Source organism: Telopea speciosissima, chromosome 1 (assembly GCF_018873765.1).
Source record: "Telopea speciosissima isolate NSW1024214 ecotype Mountain lineage chromosome 1, Tspe_v1, whole genome shotgun sequence".
Lineage (NCBI taxonomy): Eukaryota > Viridiplantae > Streptophyta > Magnoliopsida > Proteales > Proteaceae > Telopea > Telopea speciosissima.
The window spans coordinates 16,700,618-16,717,190 of record NC_057916.1 but is presented as its reverse complement, the minus strand read 5'-3'; the positions used below and the strand labels follow the sequence as shown (position 1 = coordinate 16,717,190).

At 39.4% G+C, this 16,573-nt stretch overlaps 3 protein-coding genes across 5 annotated transcripts; 1 reads left to right on the top strand and 2 right to left on the bottom strand.

The window, feature by feature from the left end:
• The first annotated feature begins 1,358 nt into the window (after positions 1-1,358).
• LOC122645349 (MTOR-associated protein MEAK7) lies at positions 1,359-12,315 on the top strand. Of its 3 annotated transcripts, XM_043838669.1 has the most exons (9): positions 1,359-1,514; positions 1,595-1,697; positions 1,904-2,008; positions 3,374-3,449; positions 6,089-6,095; positions 7,745-7,989; positions 8,212-8,401; positions 9,916-10,099; positions 11,912-12,315. In XM_043838669.1, exons 1-9 carry the CDS (start codon positions 1,462-1,464, stop codon positions 12,209-12,211), a joined length of 1,263 nt encoding a protein of 420 aa, XP_043694604.1. In that variant the 5' UTR covers positions 1,359-1,461; the 3' UTR covers positions 12,212-12,315. The 3 variants fall into 3 exon arrangements, with proteins under 3 accessions (XP_043694604.1, XP_043694599.1, XP_043694610.1); XM_043838664.1 differs by lacking the exon at positions 6,089-6,095 and having other exon boundaries at positions 1,360-1,514; positions 3,374-3,459; positions 7,748-7,989; XM_043838675.1 differs by lacking the exons at positions 1,359-1,514; positions 6,089-6,095 and adding an exon at positions 1,783-1,807 and having other exon boundaries at positions 1,622-1,732; positions 3,374-3,459; positions 7,748-7,989.
• A 1,708-nt stretch (positions 12,316-14,023) lies between these two features.
• LOC122664233 lies at positions 14,024-14,587 on the bottom strand. Its single transcript, XM_043860009.1, has one exon. The coding sequence runs from the start codon at positions 14,585-14,587 to the stop codon at positions 14,024-14,026; it is 564 nt and encodes a 187-aa protein (XP_043715944.1).
• A 1,342-nt stretch (positions 14,588-15,929) lies between these two features.
• LOC122662902 (40S ribosomal protein S17-like) lies at positions 15,930-16,573 on the bottom strand. The gene has a single exon (XM_043858608.1). The coding sequence runs from the start codon at positions 16,476-16,478 to the stop codon at positions 16,041-16,043; it is 438 nt and encodes a 145-aa protein (XP_043714543.1). The 5' UTR covers positions 16,479-16,573; the 3' UTR covers positions 15,930-16,040.

Genomic DNA, 16,573 nt, shown 5'->3' with positions numbered 1-16,573 from the left:
GTGTGAAAATACAGAAAACACTATACCTTAGAAAACTATTAAGTGATGTGGGATGAGTAAATCAGTCTGATTACAATCGAGTTGGTTACAAACATATCAACCCTTGATTATTCTGTTGCTGCCAATTGGATGCTTGTAGCAGTTACTTCCAAATCAGGTTCCTCCCTCTCGTGGGTTACCACCCCACACCCTATATGTGAACACCGCATCCCTTAAACGGTGTGAGATGAGATGGGGTGGTTACCTGTTGGGACTTGGGAGGGGATTCGAATTCCATCGTCCCACTTACAGTGACGGGTGGGATGTTGTGATGACCTTGCCAATTGGCGGGTGAGAGGTCCATGGATCCATATGGTGAACAAAGCTAGGCTACTTGCACTAGGAATTTTAGATCGCTCAAAACTGACAACTCACAACTAGGGCTGCAATAGGGTCGGATTGGGCCGGGCTTTATAAAACCCTAGTCCAACATTGAGTCCACTTAGCTAGGCCCAGACCCGACTTGACCCTGACTCAGGACTTGAAAAATCCAACCTGACCCGCCCTCAGGGTCAGGCTGGGCTGACCCTGATTGGCCCTGATCATGGGGAGGGGGAAGGAAATGCATGGACTGGATTGGGCCGGGGAGAAAATTATCAATTTTACGTAAAATAACACTATAATAAAATGTATTATATCAACATATATTTTATAGTATAATTTAAAACAGGGTTGGGTCGGAACAGGCCGGGCCAGGCTCAGCCCGAGGCCTCAACCCTTGCCCGACCCGACCCTGGCTCAGGGCCAGAAATTTCCAGCCCTAACCCGCCCTCAGGGCCAAATATCTCAGCCCAACCCAGTTCAGGCTCAGGGCGGGTTCGGGCGGACAAGGCCAAATTTGCACCCCTACTCACAACTCGCCTCAAAAGAGTACCTATTGTGTAGGCTCTAGAGTTTAAAGCCTTGACATTTTTTGTTCTCACTTATCCGCTAGCACGTATTGGAAAAAGAACTATGTCCGAGAGTGTGGCCTCCGCCAGTCTTTAGCACTCCCATGAGTGTATGTCTCTTCGCCCCATATGAAAGATGGATCTTTATCCCCTCAATTTGCCTGCCCCTCAATTTTCTCAATTCCATCTAATAGGGGGTAAAAATGACCACCCAACCCCTTGCACAAATACACTGCCCAGGTGAGATCCACCTTCCTCTATTAGAGGGAATTGAGGAAATTGACGAGCAGACAAATTGAGGTGATAATTTTCCAATGAAAGACACATCCATCCCCTTGTCTTGAGGACATGGGACTGCTGGCATAGGCCACGATCCCCGTATTCCCACTCCTTCAGATCAGGTGTTGCGTAGTTCCTGCTGGAACTGCCGGTAATAACGTCTATACCGCCGTTGCCAGATTACCGAGACAAAGAGTAAGTAGGAGAGGAAACCCACTACGCAGCAACGAAAGGAGAGGAGAGGAGAGGAGGCATGGGAAACTCTGAGTCAACTTCAACCAATCCTCGTTTCGTTTCCGCGAGCAGGTAACTCGTCCCTGCATTTTATTTGCTCTTGCTATCTGTTTTCCCTCTCGTTTTAAAGTTAAAAAGATAATCTCCTTCAGAGCGTTCACACAGAAGGAACTCGAAGATCTCAAATCCCTTTTCGTATCCCTTGCTGCCCAATCGCAGAACAACGCTCAATACATCTCTCCCTCTGTTTTTAAGGTCGGACTCTCTACTCCACCCTTTACAGACTAATTAGTTCCAGAAGAGGAATATTTCATTTTTTAGTTCATATTCGATTCGTATCAATGGTATAATACAACTAGTCTCAGGTATCGGATTCGGTTATCTCCTTTTCTTTTTGTGCTTCTTTTGATATTGGTTTCCTGGTTCGGATCCTAATTGATGCCAATTTGTTTATTTATCAGGTGTATTTTAAAATTAACGAACCTCTTGGACCAAGGATGTATGATTTGGTTACACAGAAGCGAAATGATCAGAAACTTACCTTCGAGGATCTCTTAATTGCTAAAGTAAGCTTCCTTCAACTGAAATTAGTGCTGGGTTCTTTAATTTTTACACTGTTAATTATTGCCTTTATTGCATTGTTGCTTTTGTCGCATAACGATGCAATGATGATACATAAACTTAAACGTGTTTGTCCTTATTCTTATTATAAGTAAGCTAACATAATGGTCTTAATTTGGTGATCTGATGAATTGAGTGTAAACATGGAAACACTCATAATTGATAATGAATTAGCAAAACCTGGAGTGTTCTGAACTTCTTATATACTTCCCTTAAGATCTGGTGGTGCTATATTTCTCTCAAGCTAATAGAATATATTGGCAGCTGGCAACTTGCGCATTTGAGAGCTGTCAGCCTGTCTGCCTAGAGTTGATGGTTGAAATGATTTCCTTAGCATCTCTGCTATGAACTTAACTACTTATCTGAGTGGCTGATACAAAGGATTAGACTTACCAAAGCCTAGTAGTATGACTAGGGAAAATTCATTTCCTGATATGGATGAGGTTTTCATACAACAAATGGAGGTCATCTGCCAATTTTGAACTGCTATCATTCTTTAGCGGAGCATTATTGGTAGATGGTACTGGAGAATGGAGATTGCACAAGAGGTTGAAATTTGGTGCTCTTTTTGAAAGAGGTTTTGACATGCTGTGGAATCCAGGACATGTCATTTATTTTCAGGATAAGTTTGTGAGGATCTTTGATGGAAGGAATGATCCAAGGAAAGATAAAGACCCTCATCTAATCCCTTGATGAATTCAGGAAACGGACAATTTGAGGGGATGTGATGGATTCAAAGAGCAAAACAGCAGGTGGGTCAAAATGAGTAGGAAAGCTGAAAGCTAGATCTAGAGGAAAACAAGATGGACAACCTACCCATCAGACAGTGATGATGAAGACCATAATGGCAGGACTAAAACAGCTAGTTCTAATCCTGGTGCAATATTATGAAAATAAAGGAGGTAAAATTGATGAAGCAATCGCACTAAAGAGAGCAAACAAGCAATTTGGCCAGTCTACTTTTGGTCTGCCTATATATTTTTTTGTTTATAAACCTTAGGACAGACTTCTATTTATGAAGGCTCCTTCATTTTAAAGAGTTTTTTTTTTCCCCCCCATTTTCCTTTTCTATGAAATTCTCTAGAATCCGTTTGATCACAAGAAGACTGTTTGATTATGGATAATAATGGGTTATTTTTTATTCCACATCTTTTAAAGCCCCTCTTGAGAAGATGAAGCTTGCACTACCCTATAATTTATAGTTTACAGTTTGCTTTTACCCCCTAGAGGGATTTTGTTACTCATATAAATTGGCCATCTTTTATTGTCTTTCCTACTTACAGAAGGTTTTCTTTAATTTCATTATTTAGGGAATCTATGAGAAAGGAACACAAGATGAAATTGAGGATTTCATTTATCAGTTACTGGATGTGACAGGTGATGGCAGCTTAGGCAGGTAAAATCATATCCAACCATTACCTCTGGAACTATTGAGACTTTGATGCCGTTTTCTTAAAATGATGGGGATATATTGAAGCGTTGCCTGATTTTATTTGCAAATTATAGATAAAATCTTCCAGAAAGAAGAATTGGCAGTGATGAATTCACTGCTTATTAGATTAGTGGGAGTCATATTCTTTATATTAGTTTTGCAATTTGTGCCTGTTTACTCAAAATTACAGTCTACAAGTGAAGGCAAAGTTACATGGTCGACACCGACCTCATCAATGCCCTCTTGAGTAGTTACTGCATCCCTATCCCCTTCAATGAGAGGTCATGGATTCAAACTCATTAAATTTGGAGTCTTTTCTAATATGAGTAGTTTCCCACTGGTCAGTTCATCCTGTCCTCTTTTGACTTAAGTTAACCTTCCTGTCTGATGGGAAAAAAAAATAAAAAATAAAATCAAACCTTCACTTTCAAGCCGGATAATTGAAGTACTTATTAAGAGGACACGTGTGTTTCTCAGAAAATGAGACAGACTTCTATGAGATATCGCTTATTCATGAATATAGTACCGTGAGGGGGAGAGTTAGTTTTAACTCAAGAGTGGCAGAAGTTTAAGTTGAGTCATAGTCTTAGATAAGTCTAAGTTAAGTCATAGTTATTTACTTTAGTTAGTCTTAGGTTTTAATTAGACTCTTAATAGGTTTCCTACTAAGAGTTGTTTGCTTGATTAATATAAGGGAGAGGCTGTCCATGATAGAGGTATTCCATTCCATTCTCATCGTGTTCACCCTCTCTCCTCTTCTCCATCTTCTTCATAGATTCTGGTTTATTGTATTGGTTTTGTCACATGGTACCAGACCCTATTTTAAAAATAAAAAAAAAAACTAGGGTTTGCTTCCGACGCTTACCTGCTATCGTGTACTTTAGCTGTTTTGCTTTCTATTTCTATCTTTCTTCTCTTCTCTTCTCTTAAGGTTATTGTTCGTCGAAGATTTCTTCTTGTTTCTCAGCTTAGCGATCATATAGTCAAAGAAGGTGACTTTGAAGAGTTCTGATGGCGAGGCCTTTGATGTCGACAAGGCTGTCACCCTTGAGTCTCAGACCATTAAACAATGATCAAAGACAACTATGCAGACAACAGGATCCCTCCGCCCAATGTCACCAGTAAGATCTGGGTAAGGTGATCGAGTACTGTAAGAAGCACGTTGAGACTCCCAAAAAATGACGATCAGGCTGTTGATGAGGAACTTAAGTGCTGGGATGCAGAGTCCGTCAAGGCTGATCAGGCTACACTCTTCAATCTCATCCTTGCAGCCCAATGATTTGAATATAAATAATCAGTTGGTATTCTGCATAAGGGAAAGACTGACAGAGAGGTTCTCAAGATCTTATATTCGTCCATACACACAAGCTCCTCTATCCTTTGTTGTTGGCATCCTTGGTTCTTGATAGGGAGGTTGAAGACAACCCCCCTTCAATTTTATTAATTCCTGCCCCCACTTCCATATTGCCCCTCCCTCTCTCTTTTATTACGTCTTGCCCGTATTTTTATTTTGCTTCCAAGTTTACCCCTAGGCTATAATTTTTAATACCACATCATGTCCTCTCTCTTTTACGGTTTTATCCACCAATTTATACCTTGGAAAATCTAATTTATTACAAGTTTGCCATTCCCTTTTACCTACCAAGTATCCCCTTGGACATTCTGGTTAATTATGGGTCTGCCACTCTTCTTGGTTAGCTTGCAATAAATTACAGATTTGCCATTGTTCGTTAAAATTGATGAATGACCCCTAATGGGGTTTTTTGGAATTTGGGAGATTGCACCACTTGCGAATTGATGTTTACTTCCCGCTAAAACCCAGATTCTGTTTTCATACCTAAGGGGTCCTAAACTGTTGGCAGAATTTACAGAATCGCCATTGGTCTTGTATATTTGCAATTTTATTGCCTTTGTGGGCCCTAGATCACAATAGTTTGGGGTTGCAATTTTTTATTTTGAAGATTGGTACTTGCATGGAGTGATGTTTGCTGTTGTTATTATTGGAAATTTTTTTCTCAAATTTGTTTAAATTTAGCCTCTCTAGGATTTTATTTGCTACCGTTGTTTTTGGTAAGGGATTTAAGTGATGCTGGGCTTTCATGATGCTGATTCTTGCTACCATATAATGATGGATTATCCTCTATCGCATTCTCCGTTTTATTTGTCCGTGTAGTGCTACACGTGAGGGGGAGATTGGAGTTCTCATATGGTATTTGAAGATTATTATTGTTATTTGCTCTAGTCATCAGCTGAAGATTATTATTATTTGCTTGTTCGTGTCCTTAGAAACAAGGTTTTTTTTTCTTATGATGATGATTACTTGTGGTTTTCAGCGAGAAGATTCTTTTATGTGGTTCCCACTAACCTTATGCTGTTACTTGTGATTCACAGCTCCCTTATATTGTCATCAGTGGTTCGTAGTAACCTATATTGCACTTTTATCAGTGGTTCACAGTAACCTATGCTGCACTTTTAAGTTTTTCAGTGGTTCGCAGCATCCTATGTTGTACTTTTACCAGTGGTTCGCAGTGACCTATGCTGTAATTCTATTAGTGGTTCACAACGACCTATGCTGTACTTTTATCTGTCTCCTTTGTGAAGATTACTATTTCCCTTCCTTTAGAAGGGCTTATGATGTTCTTGCTGCTATGATATTTTGGATTGTGGTTGGTATTCTCTGTCGCTTATTTTGTTTGTTGTTGTCTGGATTTGTTTGATATGAAGATTTTTCTTTACTATTGCTGCTGATGATTGGTGCGCTTGAGTTGGTATTGCTACTAGAATGAAGTTCTCTCTGTCTGTGCTCAGTTCTCACTGGTGTCTACAACTGCTATATATGTCCAAGACTGCTTCTGCTATTAATATCTATTCCTGGTGTTCCAAGCTGGAGCCTTTATATATATATATTTGCTTGAGAGGGAGTGTTGAATATTGTGCAGTGAGGGGGAGAAATCTGCCATTTATGGGAACGGGGCGGTCATTTCCGTCCCCCAATGTGTCTGGGCGTGGCCCCTGCATCTCATGCAGGGAACTTTGCTCCTATTATTAATATTTTGTCTTTTCAAGGATCCATGTAGCTGATCAAATTTAGTTGGGATAAGGCTGTGTTGTATTAAAAATTGAAAATTTTCACAATATGACTCTAAATAGTTTGAATGCCAAAGCAGAGGTGGTGCGTTCGATCCCAATTTTTTGGGATAAGGCTCGGTTGAGTATTGAAAAAAATATATATAAAAAAGATAAAACTAAACTGAGAACTGTTCAAAAGAAGGCCAATTCGCTTGTTTCGCAAGAAAGCCATACAACCTGTTGATGAGATGCCGTTTTGGTCTTTGACCCCTTATCTGGTTTTTCGGGGGTCTTTGAAATATGGAAGTGCTTGGTTCTGGTCAAATGTAGTTTGCTGTCTGGCATGTCTGGTTTTGAAAACCATATCATGCCTTCCTAAAACCAACTATGTAAAAAATAGAGACCCCAATGTCATTGGTTATCATCCCATGTTGTCCTCAAACTGTTTGAGTGAAATTCAATGTTTTAAAAATAAGACATGCATCAGATTGTTCAGGTATAAAGGTAAGCAATTGGAATGGTCCTATCACCTGGCCCGATGCTCAGACATAGAATATTCCCAGAAAACCATATACTGTTTAGCAGAAAAGGTTGATGATACGAACATACTGAATTTCCGCTAAAACATTGCTGGAATCCTTTAGACACTTTCCTGCAAGAAGATACCAGATATTGTCTTTTAAAGCTTTTCAGGTGCTATTTCTCAGCCTTGGAGCAATGAATAAGAGTATCTAGTTATGCTTCTACTAGTTAGCAGCACATTATCAAACAACTAATAGAACTCTGAAACCTAAAGTTTTTTACTCTCTTTTGAAGGGAAGGAATAGTGAGTTACCCCAGAATCACTAGAGACCTAGACAAACGGGGTCAGTAACCCAGCAAAAATGTAAAAAGAAGCCTATATTCTATGAATTTGCTAGTCATGATTTTGAGGATGTCTGTTTGGTAAATCTCAGAGTTAGGTAGGGGCAGAGCAGGGATGCAGGTTGGTGGAAGGATGGGCAAGAATGGCTTCTCACTTCGAGTTTCAATGGAAGTATTTTGGGATTGGTATCTTAATTGTGGTTCAACAATTATCCGAATTTACCTTTCTTATTCTTCTATAGGTTTTGGCCAGAGTGCAAATGTTCCCTTCTCTTTCTTTTGTTCATTGGGATGATGAGTCTCTAAAATTACTTATCAGGTCTGATCTGGAGGCTGTTTTAGTAGCCATGCTTGATGCTGTTTTTCCTCCAAAAAATGCTGAACCTGGATTGAATGCACAAAAGGATGCTGTTGACATTTTTCTCAACACAGCTACATTTTCCAAGGAAGTAGATGGAAGTGGTGAAAAGAGTATGTCATTTGAGGATTTTAAAAGTTGGTGTAGCCTTCTCCCATCTGTGAGGAAGTTCCTTGGATGCTTGTTAATGCCACCAGATCCAGGTCATTACTTTATCTTCAATTTTTTTTTAGCAGTTGCTAGTCATCAAAATATTATTGTTTCAACATCTTTGTATCTCTTATCTATAGTCTATAATAATCATCTAAAATATTTCTGCTTCATTTGTTTTATTATGAACCACTGAGTTTCTGAGAAATTATTATGCCAAATGATCTAGCCCACTGTGATGGATTTTGTTCCATAATAATGTACTTCTTGCATAGGGAGACAGGGTATGCAGGTTCCTCATTTTCTGCATTCAGAAAGTATAGATTCTAATTTGCTGATATTAAGGAAAGAGTATGCATGGCATATAGGAGGAGCCCTTGCTCAACATGTGCAAGGGGAATGGAAGCTATTGTACAATAGTGCTATAGATGGCTTAAGCTTCAACACGTTCTTGGGTAATATACAGTGAGTTTATTTCTTCTCCTTGTAGCATTCATAGTTTGTGTGTTTGTGTGTCTATCTGTATCTGCGTGATGCATCTCAAGTGTGATGTCATATAATACTATGATTAATTTTGTTCTTTTCAAAACTTTATATGAAGCAGTGTCTGTTAATTTACTTCTTCACCTATCTCTGGCATTTTCAACAAAAGAGCCTGTTTGGTGGCAATGATCTGTGCATATCGGCACTGCCATTCATATGTGAGGAACTTGTGTAATAATATGTTTGTATACCCAAACTTGCATATTATATGTGTTGAAGTTGTGGCGATGTTTTGTAGTGTGGTGATTTTCTAGTGTTAGTGGTGACATGTATAACTTGTGGTAGTGTTTAGGCTTATGTTTATGAGTCATGGTGTTGTTTAGAAAGTATGATGGTATTTAAGTTAAGTGATAGAGTAAATAAGGGCATTAGTGTCATTGTAATAAATTAGGGTTATTGTTAACGCAAGTTCCTGCTCACGGTTGGTAAGATAAACCAAACTGTGAGCTCTTTTCCCTTCTCATCAATCTCTCTCGGTTCTCTTCTTCTTCTTCATAGATTCTGGTTGTATCATCTAATTTCGTAACATGGTATCAGAGCCATGCAGAAGAAGGAATTTTTTTCTTTCTGAAACCCTAGTTATTGAAACATGAAAACTAGGGCTTCTTGTGCTGACAGATTTGATTTTTGACTTGGAAATTTCTGCTGCTGCTGTTTTTTACGTTCTTGCCATTAACAGGTTTGTTTCTTGGCCTGTTGAACTGCTCCCACGGATACCCTGTTTTCCCTTCACTTTCAGTCCACTTCATCATAATTTCATATTTTCAACTCTGATTGCTCCTAAACTTGGTATATCAGTCCCTGGCACAAAAACCCATCAATTCCAACCAATAAACCTCAGTTTAATACCTTTTTTCTCTACCTGACATATCCCCACCCTGTTCTGTCTGAGATTGTCAAAACCCTAATTGCACACTTGGCTGTTTCTTCCCCTTATGGACATACCATTGCTCGTACCTTGGATCTACATCATTCTTTTCGGTCTGATTTTCTTGGAAGTTGTTCCAAGCTGGGTATGGCTGATATTTATGCTTCAGCTTGAGGGGGAGTGTTAAGAATTCAATAACACGAGAGTGTTTTTCATACTTTTTATTGTTCAGAGACTTGTGTGTAAAAAAAATATACATAAAGGAGGGACATCTTTGTAATTATTGATAGTTGGTAATGTTATAAATATATGGCAGTGTTATCGATTGGAAGTATTCTATTCCCTTCCAATCGGTAGCCCTCTTCTCTCTTCTCTCTTCTATTTCTTCTTCTTCTTGACATATGTAGGTACTGCTTGTGCTATTTTACTGCTGTTACAGAGAGTGATATTTTTCTGAATAGTTTGAGCTAAATGGTAGCATTAATTTATATTGTTCTCTATTTTTGTATCGTCTTCCTAGTTGTAGCACTTTGGTAGGAGCAGTGCTAACTGCACAATTGAACTGCAGAACTGCAGAAGGGCCAACTGTCCTGATTATCAAGGATAAAGAAGGTTATATGTATGGAGGCTACGCATCTCAGCCTTGGGAGAGACATAGTGATTTCTATGGGGATATGAAATCTTTTCTTTTCCAGCTCTATCCACAGGCATCCATATTCCGACCTACTGGAGCCAACAATAATTTGCAATGGGTAAGTTACTATTTTCATCTCCAAGTTCCAACACATTGTTATATATTTGAACCCCTCACTGCTTTTCCACCAGTGAGGGATTAAAATGCTTTCTAATTTTTCCTTTCCCCTTAGATGAGTTGAAGTTTCACTTTACATGTTGACTGAGAGTTGACACTAATTTTTTTTTTTTTAAAAAAAAGTCTCAAGGGGGTGTGACCAGAAGATTGTTGGTTTAAAAGTTGGAAGTGCTAGGATGGTAACCATAAACCAAAACATGTTACTTTAAAATGTGGATTGATGTTGCTGATATTTTAAAGACACTGGGTGGATGAAATTTAGGTGGGGTAATGAGAGAATCTAAAAGGACCCTTCTCTAATTACGTAATGGGGAAACTCATTCAGGTCAATGGTTTCAAAGATTGCTACATCTGGAAGCCCCTGTGCATACAATTCAACATTACAAAATCATTCTGCATTTCATAAGACTCAGCAGCTATACAGTTTGCAGACTGGTTAGCACATCTATTAACCATGATTACATCTTAAGAGCAACCTTAGTTGTTCTGGTTGATTTCCAGCAAAAGTAAACACTCCCATGGCCAAGATTGTCTCCTCTGATTATGCAAGCACTTCACCTCTATCTGGCATCTGTTTCTAACATCACTTATTTGAATCCTTGATCCCTGGCAATCCACAAGCCTTGTAATACTACCTTTGTTTCTGCTTCCTTCACTGAGTTTGCAACTATATTTAACCAGCTATGTTCCACATGTGTCCTTCATGATCCCTAATTACAACTCTAATAGCAGCCTTTTTAATGACTGAAATAAATGCAGCATCTGTGTTAGTTTTGAATTAATGTTGCTGTGGATGCTTCCATTTGGTAGCATTCTTTGATTTTTTTGAGCGTCCAAGACCCTCCAACTGCTTTGAATATAAAACAATCCACTGTAATGGCATAGAAATTTATCTCATGCAATGGGTTAAAGGTACTGTTCTTAAAAATACAAGCATTTCTCCCTCTCCAAATCCTATAAGAGACCAGCTCTATTTCAGCAATGCATTCAAGCCTTTCCTTTCTTGCCAGATTCTGGTAGTCTAAAAAGAAGCAATTTTAAAGATCACTGTTTGTCACAAGGAAGATTGGTGCATCTTGAAAGCAAAGGCAGGGAAAACCACACCCTTTGTATAACAGGACAGGTCAAGCAAACATGAAAAGAAGTTTCAGGTTCAGAACCACAGAGATGACAGGCATATTAGAATTTTGAACTTTTGGAAGTCAGAGTTTGCTTATAAGGAACACAGCTAAACCAGACATTTCCTAATAAATAACACCACCCTAGGACTAGCAGGAGTCTTCCACAAGATCTTCCAAAATTTCTTGACTTCTTGTTGCAATGGTAGATGGGTGGATTGGGAGATTAATCTGAAAACAACTGTACTAGAAAATGAGCCAGGACTAGCACGTGGACAGAAAATCTGTGCAGAAACAGTGGCAGGGTGTACCTGGATTTTGAGAATCTCCTCTGCCAAGCACTATGGAAAGATTGAATCAACGACATGCACGTTCCAGCACCTCTGCAAAAGCAGGGGTAAGGCTGCATACATGATGACCCTCCCCAGACCCCGCAATGGCGGGAGCCTTGTGCACTGGGTACGTCCTTTTTTTCATGTTCCAGCACCTAATTGTTATTTGTGTACCCATCCAACCAGAATAACATGCTGTGCAACCCGTGAGAACAAAGATCATACCAGTAAAATGTGCATTTTCTTTAAGCGTTCTTTTGTTCCCTTATTTAATTGTTGTTTGAGAATTTACTTTGTCTGCAGTGTGCAGTGAACTTCAGTTCAGAGAGCATCCCTAACGGAATTGGTTTTGGAGGGAGATTGAATCACTTCGGACTTTTTGTATCTGCAAACTTTGACGAAGGGCATACGTTTGCCTGCAGCACTTTTGGCAGCCCATTGCTCTCCAGGACAAACCAAGTATATCCAGAAGTAATAGAATGTTGGGGAGTTGCCTCAAAATCCGGGCAACAGGAAAGGGCTGTCAAAGGCTCTGTGCTGGAGAGGTTTAAGGAGGACCGCAACATGCTCAACATGGTTGGGATTGCAAATTCTAGTGAATGAATCTGATGTGTATCTATCTGCCTTCTAGATTGTCAATATATGTAAATGCCCTCTACGAATGGATGGGTTCTGGCATTTGGACTTGATGAGGGAAACATTTTTGCTATCAATTGCACTCGGCCAAAGTGATAGTGTATGGATAATTTGCTTAATGCACATGTTATCGCTTGAGTATTTAATTGAAAAGACCCTTCCAATTTACGCTTCCAGTTTGCCTTCACCACGATTAGTGCAGCAATTGGTAACGGATAAATCTTTGATGCAATTCATAGTTCATACTGGAAAGGATACAAACTATCAGGAGAAGAAACACCCGATCCTGTACATCTGTGGAATGCTCACATTCAGGCTATGTTGTATGTTGGGAAGTGGAACTTGCACTGGTCTCTCTCTCTCTCTCTCTCTCTCTCTCTCTCTCACACACACACACACACATGGATTTGCAATTGAAAATGCTAGGGAAACTGTCCATCCTTGTGAACTGTTAACCATGATAAGAATGATATGTTGTTCATTGGTGTCCTGCATGGTTATTTCACTCTTATTTATCTCAAGAGGATTTCAGTGTTGAGTGCTGAGACCTCAATCACCATTTTTCAGAGGATCTGAGGATCAGTATACAACAATTGATGTATTTCACATTAGACTCCAGAGATCTAACATCCCATTGTTTGGGGTGCTTCATTTTTTGTCTTCTACCTACCCCCTTCACTTATAGATGCTTGTTTAGTATGTTGCGATGCTTGCTTAGATAGTTTGAGTAGACCCCTATGTATGTTGTGGTAGTGTGTTTGCTTGTTATACTTATCACCTCTTTATTAGGTTTCTGGAGAATTTCAAGGCGGAAATGGTATGGTGCTCTGGTGCTACTGAACTTTCTGAAGGTGATGTATGCATATGATCCACCAAACAGTGGATCCAAAACTGAGAAGTTACCTCTCAAAATTCTTCAGTCTGGATTTAACAGTGCTTTTCAGTTTACCATCTCTCCTGGGGGGCTTGAGGGTTGTTCACATGGAAGGTCTGCTTCTTCAAGTGCCCAATACGAGTTCAAGCGGATTCTAATCCAACCTTGAAAAGCCAAACCTCAAATCAAAGTTCATTGCTTGTAAACATCAATTCACCCACAGTAGGTAATTCATGTGGTCCACGGGTATCCATCAGATCCCAATTCATCATCAAAATATCACGCTTAGTAAAACCTCAAGTGAGACACTCCAGAAGTCTTTCAACTGTGCAAGATCTGAGCAAGTCAAATACACATTCTGGAGTCTCAGATTAACTCAGTTACGAGTTTTTAACATATCCAGTACGCCCCTTAACCCTAATGAGGGAAAAAAATTATAAAACTTGCACAATAAAATTGAACACCCTAGAGTCTATCTACTCTAGTTGCAACGGCAGCGACTAAGACCAAATTACTTGAATTAAACAGTTAGGTCACCATGAAGAAAATGAAAGATGCAGTGATCAGGTGCATACCATGTTCAATAATTTCTTCTGGAAATTCTCATGAGCTTTCTACAAATACTAGAGTAGCAGATGCATAAACTTGCAAAAAGAAAGATGACTCTAGGTCCTGAAATTTCAGAAGAGTCAGGTAACCATTTTAGGATTGAAATATTTTTTACAAATAAAGATTTGAGTCCCAAACCTCACAAAAGTCACAATGGGGGTGGCCTCGTTCAACTTATCTGTTCAAGGACCTTGGTCTATTTTCCTAACCAGATGAGAGTTGAGAATTACAAATTAAATTTGCACATATCAACTTCATCTAAAATGTCAGAATATAGGCTAAGATCCGACGGGACTTTAATGACCATATGCTACCTCAAGTGCATCAGCATAGACATTTAGGCTGTGTTTGGCATGTATCATTCCCATTCTCAGATGTAAAATGCATATATATGTGACTAAAGTGCATTCTTGATTGTACAATGCCAACACCACTAGAACATTTAAAACAACTGAGAAAATATCTTCAGGTAATGGCATGAACGTTTGAGAGAGAGAGAGACGAACCATATCTCTAACTCCAGTGTTGTTAACCAAGGCATCAATCTGACTGAACACATCCCAGGCTCTCTGCACAGAGGGATCAATTTCAGGTACCTCGACGCTCACATCGAGCTCTACAACAACTCCTCTTGGACGAGGGTTAATGTTAGAATCCAAAGATGAACTCAAAATTGAAATCAATTGATTCATTTCGTTAGACACAAATCTATCTGCCTTCCTTATAATCAGAGGCAAGGATGTTCCAACCATCCTCAGTAAGATCCAAGCAGAATTAAACGACCAAGACCAGAAGCATCTGTCACCATCACTACCTTTCCGTAGGCATGGCTCCAGATACTTCAGAGCTTCATCCTCCATTTCTTTGATTCTTCCTTTGTTAATGTTAATTATAGAGAAGCAACTCTGTATTTTTATTCCACAGATCGGCCTGTTGAGACAAGATCTGTGCCAGATGCGCTAAAAAGAAACTACAAGGGCAGGTTCTTTGAAAACGTGAACGCATTATGGATTTTTTTTTTATCACATCCTCACCTAATCCCAGAAAGCATTCTAAGCCACCTCCCATGGGAATTGAGAGGAAAGCGCCACAAAGAACATTGTATATGAAGGAACAAAAGTAGAAAAAATGATGGAAGAAAAACATATTCCACCAAAAGTAATTAAGCATGAGTGGAAGAGCTAAGGTTACGGAACTATGTTTCCAAAAATTTTATTTTGGTACTGTGATTCCATTAACCAATCAAATACCAATCCATATCAACTAAAACATTAAAGAATCTCAAATAATTTGTTCATGAAAACTCAAAAAAACTAGCCCAAACACTTCTCTGAACATTATTGCTTCATGACAGTCCAATGCAGGCAGTTTCCATTGTTGGACCATTCACTTGGGGGCAAGAAACAACTCTCAACAGAAAAATAAGAATGTGATGTATGATCACCCACAGAAGTAAACCCTGTTCTCAAATACTGTAGTCTTTCATTGAACCATCAATCCCAGACGAAATTTAAGATAATGACTGGCTCAGCACAAGAATCAGAAAGAATTCTTCAACTCAAAAGAGAACAAAATAATATTATGAAGGCAAACCAAAACACACTAAAAGCCTATTCTGATATAGTGTGAAATCCAAACCATCAATCAGAAATTGAAATTTGGGCTAATTCCACCCCCCCTTACTGTAAAATGACTACTGCCACATGAGAATCCATAGATAGCCTTTCCGCAATAAAATTATACAAAGTAGAAACAAGAATGTTCTGAAAGACACACCAACAGTAACTAAAGCCAATTCTAATATAGGGTGACCATTGATCCACAAGAAAATTTGTGGGCACAAAGGATCCACTATTGCCACTTGCCAAGGATCAACACACATAACAGGAGACCGGAAAACAGAAATCTAAGACAAATTGGAAGTCCTTTATACTTACCACAGCACATATTATAACTAGCCTTCCTCCTTAAAACCCCAAGTGAAACATAAAAAATTCAGATGCACGTCCACGAACATAATTGAAGTCACCAAAATCCAGCAAAAGAAATTTATAAAAGCCAGAGAACAAAAAACCCTAAACAACAAACACATACATATAGCATGTTCCAGCAGCAAGGAAACTTAACAAATTTATAATCTGCAAAACTTAAAATGACATTCTTTAACTCCGAATCAAATTGTCTATTCGTCTTCAAAAAAATTTTAAGAAAAGGACCCATGTATTTTTTAAATAACAACCATAGAACAGAACAAAAGAAGGAACCAAGCCCATTACTTCAACTACAACTACGAACACATTAAAGCTAAGAAAATTAATATTTCCTTGCACCCCCACCTCCATAACTGGCACCCCTGTTGTAAGGGGCTGGTTGAGAGACAGTGGAATCGGCTTGCTTGACGACACCGGGAAGATCAGCCATGCCGAGGGCAGTGAGCATCTCAATAGTCTCCTTGTCAACCTCAATGGCATCGATCTTAATAGCGGATTCGTCAGGTACAAAGTCCATACGCCTCTCGCGCTCTTCTTCCTGGAGTTTGAGAGAGATCCCACGAACTGGACCTCTTTGGATGCGCTTCATGAGATGGGTAGAGAACCCAGCGATCTTGTTGCGGAGGCGCTTAGAAGGGATGATGGCGACCTCCTCTAAGACCTTCTTGTTGGTGTGAAAATCTAAGGTCATTCGAGAGTAGTACCTCTCAATCACCTGTCGAGAGGATTTCTTCACTGTTTTGGTGCGAACGCGTCCCATAGTGGCAGCTACTGATGGAGAAAATGGGTTTTGGGGTGGGGGAGAAGACGAAACCTGCAAAGAGCAACTGCAACTGAAATGGTAAAGGAGGCTAG

What these genes read in the sequence shown, in the direction of transcription:
- LOC122645349 (XM_043838669.1), top strand. Translation starts at nt 1,462, where the DNA reads ATGGGAAACTCTGAGTCAACTTCAACCAATCCTCGTTTCGTTTCCGCG. An exon ending in GTTAATGCCACCAGATCCAG is followed by an intron (nt 7,990 to 8,211) that starts GTCATTACTTTA and finishes CTTCTTGCATAG; the next exon opens with GGAGACAGGGTATGCAGGTT. An exon ending in CCAACAATAATTTGCAATGG is followed by an intron (nt 10,100 to 11,911) that starts GTAAGTTACTAT and finishes CTTTGTCTGCAG; the next exon opens with TGTGCAGTGAACTTCAGTTC.
- LOC122664233 (XM_043860009.1), bottom strand. Translation starts at nt 14,587, where the DNA reads ATGGAGGATGAAGCTCTGAAGTATCTGGAGCCATGCCTACGGAAAGGT.
- LOC122662902 (XM_043858608.1), bottom strand. Translation starts at nt 16,478, where the DNA reads ATGGGACGCGTTCGCACCAAAACAGTGAAGAAATCCTCTCGACAGGTG.